Below are 9,857 nucleotides of genomic sequence, written 5' to 3' on the forward strand. Positions count from 1 at the left end.
TTCATCTCAGTTCTGTGCAGATAATCATCTTCCTCTAGTCCCTGAATGAAAGCATCAGTCAGCCCCCATGATTTTGTGCCAGTCTCAGGTAATAGATTGTCTTACCATTATTTTAAGTCACAAACTCATTAACTTAAACTGAAGTAAAAAATTAAATATGGTAATGGAAATGTCTAATTCAAGAGATTAGCCAGTACTCTGAATTTCATCTAATATTTAACAATTCTCCCCTCTCCTTGTTTCAGCCATAAAGGAAAGGGAAAGAAGGTATGGTGGTCAGCTTGATTTCTCCTCTCTGCCCCTCCACCCCACCCCTCTCCCAGTCCTTCAGCATCACTGGGTTTCAGCTGCTCTGCTGGGAGGCTCACTAGAAGGTGGAATGAGATGTGCCTGGTGCTTCTTTCCCAGAGCTCCTTCAAGTCCTCTACCTACTCATATGACTCTCCTGGTCCCCGTGGTGGATATATTCCAGATAGTCACTTCCCCAAATCTAAGCATCTGCCATTCTTGCTTCTTGTTGCTCAAGACCCTCTGCCTTCCCGAGGAATCCTATGGGACCATGAGAAATGACTTGAGATACTTTTCCTGAGAATTTCCTTCCCTCAGGTGGTCAATCTGACCCATAGGAAATAGTTTTCTATCCTTCTTCTGACAAATTCTGGGAGGGCGGTCTCACACCAACATCAAAACATTACCCAACTCTACCGCCAAACAATAGGTCCAACCTTGTTCTTGTTCTAGGACATTCTGCACCTCCACATAAACTCCAGGAATCCTGTAATAACTCTCTCCTCTCTTTGGGGAGATGATAGGATAGGTACCTCTTGATGCCTTTTACCCTCAAAGTGGGCAAGGACATACGTGTGAGACTCAAAGAATATTGTCAGCAACATGGCAACCTGACCCCTCACTTTGGAATTCTTTGTCCATTTAACCAGGGACCTAGTCAGAACTTTAATTTTATCATCCATTATTCATGTTAGATGAGTTCATCACTTAATAAATACCTGGCATGGAATAAATGCCAAGTAAACAGAATTTATTAAATTCTTACCACGGGCAATAAGAGAATATAAAAATGAGTAAGACATTGATCTTGCCCTCTGAAAACCCATGGTCTGGTAGCAAAGATAAATAGATAGCTTTAATTACAAAAGCAAGAGTTTTGAGATTTCAGGAGCTCCTGATTTTAAACATTATGGGTCTGCAAGCAGATTAAATTCCTTCTAAATATAAGGATCCTTAGTTCCTCCTATATCCATCAAGCTTATCAGTTCATATCCTTAACTAAGTGATGAAAACTGCTCTTATAAAGCAGCCACATAAAGGACTCCCGAGCCAGATCTTCCTCATCTGGAAAGCGATTCCAAGCTGGAGAGGCCTTTGCTTGGGATGACTTCTGATGAATCTCATATTTGTGGAACAAAGTGCTGTTCATCCTCACTTTTGGAACTGCTGATCTCTGTTTATTGAGCTAGGTTTCTGTGTCTGGGTGAGGAAGTGTAGTGGGACGTAGGATTGGAATAGGAGGATTGTTATAAACCACAGGGGGTCATAAAAGCTTTACAACCACTGGAAATACATGGTCAGAAGGTTATTTTAACCCGACGTTAGAAGAAGAACAGAAGCTGCATGTGGGCAGTCCAGGAAGGACATCTTTGCTTCCTTTTGGAGCAAAAAGATGGAGGTTTGAACAGGGAAGTGGGGACCCAAAGCTCAAAAGAAGGAGGACAAGTAGGATGAAAATGAAAACTGTTCTCAAAAAATCAAGAGGGAAGAACTGGTGGTGGATGGTAGAGGAGGAAGGTAGTTGGGTGGGGGTAAAAGGTGAAAATTTTACTTTTAGTGATACCCGTTTTGAAGCCTGGGCTGAATCTTGTGGTTGTGAATGGAAGGGTAGAACTGCAGCTCCTGGCAGGCTCAGTGCAAAAGACGTGAATGAAGGTGTTGTCTCCATGAACAAGATCTCAAAGAGTAGCAATAGAGACAATCACTCAGATCCCAGGGGTTCCTAAGTTTGCAGTCAGGAATTGATGTCTTATGCAGCCCATACGTAGTCTTATTGACACATTGATGTCTTATGTAGCCCATACATAGTCTATAGAAAACCTGAGCATGTAAAGAAATCCTTATATATTCTACGATGGGTTATAAAGCTAATTTTGGAAATACTACATTGAAAATATCACATACTCAAACTGTTGTCTTTATGGAAGTAAATGAAAACTACCCAAATGAGAATAAGCAGAGGCCATTTTTCCCAAGCTTTCTATAGCAAGGGAGCCAGCCGCCATCCCCCGCATTTGGCAGAGACTCACAGGCAGGCAGGGGAGTGGAAAAGCTTCATAGTGGGAAAAATTCTGGAAGGCCTCAGAAGTGCCCTGGTTGGGGGCTCCTGGCATAGGGAAGCTGGAGGCAGTCTAGTTAGAACCAGAGCATCCCATGTGATTGGCAAGGGGAGCAGATTTGGCTTTCCCTGGTTAGTCCTAAATTGGAAGTAGGAATGAAAATGAGGGAAGCTGGCAGTTACTGATCTGGCTGAGTTGGGAAAATTGCTATTGATGTTGTAGTTCGTCTTCCTGGGCTGGTTGCAGCAGGTTGGGGGTTCAAGTTCTAATTTTTTTTTTAAAGATTTTATTTATTTATTTGACAGAGATCACAGGTAGGCAGAGAGGCAGGCAGGGCGGGGGGTGGAGAGGGAGTGGGGAAGCAGTCTCCAGGCTGAGCAGAGAGCCTGGTGCGGGGCTGGATCCCAGAACCTTGGGACCATGACCGGAGCAGAAGGCAGAGGCTTTAACCCACTGAGCCACCCAGGTGCCCCTCAAGTTCTACTTTTATGTACAGTCTCACCACTGTCCCTTTGTATCTTCAGTCTCTCATGTCGAAACATGTTCAGCTTTTTAAAATTTTTTGTCTTGTTATTTGCCCAACCTTCTTAGCCACCGATGTCCAACTGTTTCACATGCTCAAAAATTGCCTTCTGAGACATCATGTTCAGATTGGTTTTTTCAGTTCATCCCTGGTCCTTTTGTATTAACTTCTTCTCATTTTTATGTAAACCAAAACAAACAGAACACCTTTATACCACAGAAAGTTAAATCCATCAGAAGGGTATTAAAAAGCAAAAACAAAAACTCCTTTTCTCCCCCTGTCGACCCCAAGTTCCACTCCTCAGTTAGGCACAATTAATAGTTTCTTCTGCACTTCCTTCCATACGGATCCTTTCAGCAATGATCTGTGCGTACAGAAACTTACAAGTTCTATACCCATACCTGCGCATTTACTTTCTCTTTTTAAAAATTTTGCACAAATAAGATGATGCTGTAGGAAACCCTTTCTCCAAGTTGCTTTTTGAGGTCATCTTTGGAGACCTTTACATCGGTACAATTCCGTCTAAGTTGTTCTTGTCTTTTAGAATTTGAATAGCTATTCCGCAGTTGCTCATACGAGAAGAGAGCCCCAAGTCTCCCTTGTCAAGTTTTGAGAGTGTTCTTTACACCTTCACTGACAGTGGATATGCTTCCTCACTTTAACCAAGATGTTAGGTACTTTAACTTGTATTTATTTTTACAGTCAGTGAGATCAAAGATCTATTCATGGGATTTATTGGTCATTTGTGTAGATTGCTTTTCTGCCCATTTTTCTGTTGGATCAAGTTCTCATCCTTTTGTACGAACTTCTTGGATACTAAAGAAATTAACTCTTTATTTTATCACCCGTCCTTTCATTTTGTGTATGGTCTTACTTTTTGCCATATGTAAGTTTTAATCTCAAGTACTTAAATTTATGAGGTTTGGTTTTTTTCCCACTGATTTGAATTTTACCTCCCAAATCGAAAGGCTTCCCTGTGTTGCTCTGTTCTGCTTTTTAATCAAATCCTTGTGGGTAGCAGAGTTGCATGAAATGTAATTGGGAGAAATCAGTGTGCCTGGTATTTCTTCTTGAATTGGTACACTCACTTATCTCAGAAGAGTTAATGAAAGCTTTGGGTTAGAAGCCCTGAGTGTCCCTGAGTGTCCCCTAATGATGGGAAGAAAAGAACAGGAAGCAAGATAGAGTTGTTAATCAACCACTGAAAGATCTGTCTTCTCAGGCTGTCTGCTAAATGTACTTTTTTTTTTCCTTCTGGAAACAGTACTTGATGGTTGCCTCCCATCTGGGCATTAATTGCTGTGGCTCGGAAACCTGTGTGACAGGGAAACGTGAGCAAGGCATGGGTCTAGGGATAAAATGGCCCCCTTTGGGAGCACAGTTCATACCTAAACACCACATCCAAAAATACCATAGTGTCCTAGTGTCCTGCCCCAGACATATTGGAGGGGAATAAGGGAATGAGGATAGTGTCGTGTAATGAGTTGAGAAGTGGAGAAGGGAGTCAAGAGGCAGACAAGATGCTGTTCAATTTGCTCTGCCCCTTTCGCTGGTCTTGTTCCTTATCAGGAGGACAGGAAGTGATGCTGCTTCTGTTCTTGCCATCACCAGTGTGACCCCTGCCCTTCTTTGTGCTCTGTATCCTCATTCTGAAGTTAGTAAGGAGGCCCTCTCTTTTCCCAGCAGGATAGTTTGTTTGCTATTTTGCGTATATGGATAGACCTGACTGAAACAGAGCAGGAGGATGTATGAGATTTAGAATATTTGTTTCAGAGTTCGCTGCTCTTTAAACCTGTACTATACTGGGTGATAACCCATGAATACCCACGTTTTTACTATGAGGCACATCTCCCCATGTCTTCCCTTTCCAAGAAACCCTCTTGACCTAGCAACAATATAAGACAATGTCAAGCTGCCAAATCCCTTTGGAAAATAGTAATTTAGCATGAGAGAGTGGAGAGGCAGTTCTTCCATCCTCCTTGCTGAAGATGACCTTCACTCAAGAACTTGGGCCCTCTCTCTGCCTCCTGGACATCAAAGGGCTCAGTTCTCTATTTCTTACCTCTCTTCTCAATTCATCTTGGCTGAGGGTGGAGGCTTTAGGGGCTGAGTCATAGCAGCTCAGTCATCTAGCCAATCCCAGAGCTCTTATTTCTCTTTTGTCAAACATCATAGAAAGAAAATGCATACTTAGTTTGAGTCCAACCTCTCTGAATAAAAGAGACACTCTGTATTTGTGTCCCTAATAGGGATTCTACTCATTGTCTATATAGATCATTTGGGCATGAAGAGGTATTACACTCTAATGTTGAGAACTCACGATGTGTCCTAATCATTTCTCAGCTGTTACCATGACCATTGGACTGGTCATTCTGGAGAAAACAAGATTAAGTGTCAAGTAGCCTACTGAAAAGAAGCTCCATTCTTTCTTCCATCAACTAAGAGCCTGCACCCACGATTTTTTCCCAAAGACTGCCATGTCGACATATAAAATCAATAGACATCGGATGAACAAATATATATATTAAAAATAAAAATAGTCACTGTAAGGAAGAAAAAGCGTAGCTAGATCCTTCAATATCTTATTGGACCATTCATCCTATAGATATTTATTTAGCCCTTACTGCATGCCAAGAACTAAGGCAGTATTTGAGAATATATCTGGAATAATAATAGTAACTGTAGCCAACAATCTTGAACTCCTACTGCTTTTAGAGGCATTGGGCTAAATGCTTTATGTAGATTATCTCCTATAATTCTCAAGTCAACTCTGTAATTGGGTTCTTTTATAATTTCTATACAAAGATAAGGAAAATGAGGTCTGGCAAGGTTAAATAGCTTGCCCAGGAACACATAGCTAACAAAGATTACAGCTGGGACACAAACCAGTGTAGTTCTCACTTTTTAATTGTTTGCTGTTTTTCTTCATGAGGTAGAAACAAGATCCGTGCCCTCCTAGAACTTTTAGTCTCAATTGGTGAACATTTTTCTTCAGGTAGACTTTGAATCAGTCTCTGGAGAGATGTGAAGTATCTCCCAGAGAAGGCCTTTCACTTTTCAACAGGATCTAGGCTGTTGACGGGAGTTGGTTGATTACATAGATTCTTTTTATTTTCTCTGTTCAAGTTCATGTCTCCCATCTCCTGTGTCCTTCTGTGTTCTCATCCTGGCATCCTTTGCCTTATCCTTCTGCCCACCCTCTTTCCTCTCTGAGTGCTCTCCCCTCCACACCTGTTTATTTTTTCTCTCTCCTATCTAGACAATCGCCAGAGTGCCCAAATATCATGCAACTCACTGTTGAAGGAAAACATGGAAGGGAGGGAAACTCACTGCAAATGAAATGAGCTATTGATGGATGGCTTCATAAGCCTAGGGGTCCTTCTTTAGCGTTCTCTGGCATTTAAGGGACTCAGGATTCCAAAAGCACATCCACTCCATTCTGCTGGTGCTAATCTCATTTTTTCCATGATTAACAGCCCGTTCATTATGTTTTCAGCTCACATTAATCTTCTCTTCTGTGAGTTTGGTAACATTTGGAGTCATTTCCCTCTGTATTTATCCATCTGGGATCTTTAGAAAAGATAAGTTTGCAGAGTCATTTGTTACAGCAATGAGAAGAAGGAACATTCTCCTTATTTCTCACATCCTGAAAGAGGACCTTCTGAATTCAGACATGGAGCTCCCTCCAACTCCATAGGGTACTCAATTTGGGATTGAGCTGCAACATAACAGCATCAGAAATCACAAGCAATGCTCCATGGATCCTGAGTCCTAGGAGGACCCCTAGAATGGACGAGATCGGGAGAAATTTGTGGGGGTAGTGCAGAGAGTTAGGAGATTAATAAGTCAGAACAAAGCCTTTGGCCTGAGTCCTGTCTCTACCACCTACAAGCTATTTGACCTTGGTTGAATCACATAATCTCTCCAAAATCCACTCACTTCCTCTGTGAACTGGTCTCAAAGATGCCTATCTTCTCTACATGAAAAGGTAGTTTTGAGCGTTCACTTATATTCTCATCTCTGTTTTTGAGTAAGCTCGTATCCTTATTTATATCATTTAATTTTTGTCATTTTGGAAGCTTTGTCCAACGATATTATATGTTTGTATATATATACATATATATTTATGAATAATATATATATTTCAACAATCATATATTTACGATTAGAAAGAAAAAAATGGGCTATTGGGAAAGTTTTAGAGGCTAATATATTTAAATTCTTATCTCATATTTTATTTTAAAAAGTCTTGAAGGGGCACCTGGACGGCTCAGTCAGTTAAGCATTGGACTCTTCCTTTAGCCTCAGGTCATGGTCTCAGGGTTGTGAGATTAAGACCCATGTCCAGCCCTGTGCTCAGCGCAACATCTGCTTGGGAGTCTCTCCCTTTCCCTTCCCCTCCCCCTCTGCCCCTCTCTCCACTTGCTCTCTGTCTCTTTCTCTCAAATAAATAAATAAAATCTTAAAAACAAATAAATAAATGGATAAAAATAAAAAGCCTTGGAGGTGTGTGTCATATTTGAAGATCTACTGGGGAAAGGATAGTTTGTTTAGAAAACAGAAAAACAGGGAGATAGTCCTTTTGGAGAACCTAGTCTATCAGCCCCTAGGGACATTCTGTTGTGAAAGTTGGAATGCATTTATTCCTTTCTTAATTCAAGTAAGATGTTTCTTTAGAGAAAATATTCCAACTGGACATCCATTCAAAAACCATGACAATTACTGCTATCTATGGTCATTAACCATGAAATATCGGTGTTATTTCTCATTGCTGCTGAAGAACAGGTCTAAATTGCATTAATGCATCTGTTACTATAGAAGGGGGAAGGTCTAATTAAATTTTATTGCTGTCTAATTTAGAAGGGGTTCAGGATGTTGAGAGGACAAGTAGAGACAAGAGAAATCTGGACTGTTTGCTGTAATTCTGCAAAACTATAACCAAGGCAACAGGATTCGGAAATGTCATTTATTGACAGTCCTTTTGCCCAACACCTGGGATTTGAGCAAGAGACTCCCATTATGCAGATAACTCCCAGTGCTATCGATGAAAATTAACTACATAACCAACTCTCCTGCCCACGTAGAACACCAGACGCCTGAGAGCACTTTTTTTTTTTTTTCTGAGAGCACTTTTAATTGCAGTGTACCTCCCTCTGCAAAAAAGCTAATTACATCTGCTTCCCTTTCCTTTAGGTACCCAAGCAAGGACAGGAATAATGAAGAGACACGTGTGTTAGTTGCAACCTTTTGAACCAAGCAAGAAGGAAATCAACAGTGTGGACAGGGCTGGAACCGTTGCCACACTTGCTTGTTGGAGTGAATGAGGAATGGGCTTGTGATTATGCTGACATTTCAGCATGAATCTGGTAGACCTGTGGTTAACCCGTTCCCTCTCCATGTGTCTCCTCCTACAAAGTTTTGTTCTTATGATACTGTGCTTCCATTCTGCCAGTATGTGTCCCAAGGGCTGTCTCTGTTCTTCCTCTGGGGGTTTAAATGTCACCTGTAGCAATGCAAATCTCAAGGAAATACCTAGAGATCTTCCTCCTGAAACAGTCTTATTGTATCTGGACTCCAATCAGATCACCTCTATCCCCAATGAGATTTTTAAGGACCTTCATCAGTTGAGAGTTCTCAACTTGTCCAAAAACGGCATTGAGTTTATCGATGAGCATGCCTTCAAAGGAGTGGCTGAAACTTTGCAGACTCTGGACTTGTCTGACAACCGGATTCAAAGCGTGCACAAAAATGCCTTCAATAACCTGAAGGCCAGGGCCAGAATTGCCAACAATCCTTGGCACTGCGACTGTACTCTACAGCAAGTTCTGAGGAGCATGGCATCCAACCACGAGACAGCCCACAACGTGATCTGTAAGACTTCTGTGTTGGATGAGCACGCCGGGAGACCATTCCTCAATGCTGCCAATGATGCTGACCTTTGTAACCTCCCTAAAAAGACTACTGACTATGCCATGCTGGTCACCATGTTTGGCTGGTTCACCATGGTGATCTCCTATGTGGTGTATTACGTGAGGCAAAATCAGGAGGATGCCCGGAGACACCTGGAATACTTGAAATCCCTGCCGAGCAGGCAGAAGAAAGCAGATGAGCCTGACGACATTAGCACTGTGGTATAGCGTCCAAGCCGACCAGCGCCGAGAAAGATATTTGTTGGCAGTTGCGATAGGATAAGTGGTTTACTTCTCCCATCCGTTGTAAACATTTAAAACTTTGTATATCCATTTCTTTTGACTTATGCCACTGTTGAACTTTTAACAAACATGACAACATAACAAATCATTTTAGTTTAGGTGACCCACCCCTTACTTGTACCCCCAGTGGTATATTCCTTGAGTAAGCTACTCTCCGAACATAAGTTAGATCCATCTCACTATTTAATAATGAAATTTATTTTTTTAATTTAAAACCAAATAAAAGCTTAACTTTGAACCATGGAAAACAGAGTGACTTATTGGTCCAGAAAACAGTACAGCCATTCCATTGCTTTTGAGAGACATAGACAACCCTTATGACCCTAAAGAACGATCATAATGAAAGATGTGTTATTAAGCCCTACTATACACCGGGGAGCCATAGCTGAATTATCGACCAAGGGAAATATCTGTCAGACTTTAAAATACTAGCCTTAGCAAACCCAAGTGAAAATGCAGTGTGGCATCCTACAGAGACTTCAGTGGGGATGCTGCTAGGTGCTTACTATCCAAAGGTTGAATATATATATTACAAAAAAATATATATATATACATGTATATGTATCATATAGATATCTACATATCTATCTATATATACATAGCTAAACACAGTATTTTTACTCTATACTAGAAACATGGAAAAGAAGAGGACAGCGCACATTCTGTCCTTAGGATCACCTTTTGTGGGCAGGGGTATATAAGTAACACAGAAATAGAGATGCTGAAAAGGAAGATGCTAATAGTGTAGCACCCACTGTGTGTGAGACATTTTTA

The 9,857-nt window shown here is 41.2% G+C and overlaps 1 protein-coding gene across 8 annotated transcripts in view; it reads left to right on the top strand.

Annotated features, from left to right (window-relative positions):
* The window catches only part of LRRC3B (leucine rich repeat containing 3B), a 91,260-nt gene extending 81,939 nt beyond the window's left edge, over window positions 1-9,321 (top strand). For all 8 annotated transcript variants that reach the window (XM_046002902.1, XM_046002904.1, XM_046002906.1 and 5 more), the window contains exon 2: window positions 8,065-9,321. In XM_046002902.1, coding sequence (XP_045858858.1) covers window positions 8,229-9,008 — 780 coding nt within the window. In that variant the 5' untranslated portion in view covers window positions 8,065-8,228 and the 3' untranslated portion in view covers window positions 9,009-9,321. The remainder of the gene's footprint in view (window positions 1-8,064) is intronic.
* The last annotated feature ends 536 nt before the right edge of the window (window positions 9,322-9,857 follow it).

The sequence above is a fragment of the Meles meles genome, chromosome 4 (genome assembly GCF_922984935.1).
Source record: "Meles meles chromosome 4, mMelMel3.1 paternal haplotype, whole genome shotgun sequence".
In the NCBI taxonomy this organism is placed as follows: Eukaryota; Metazoa; Chordata; class Mammalia; order Carnivora; family Mustelidae; genus Meles; species Meles meles.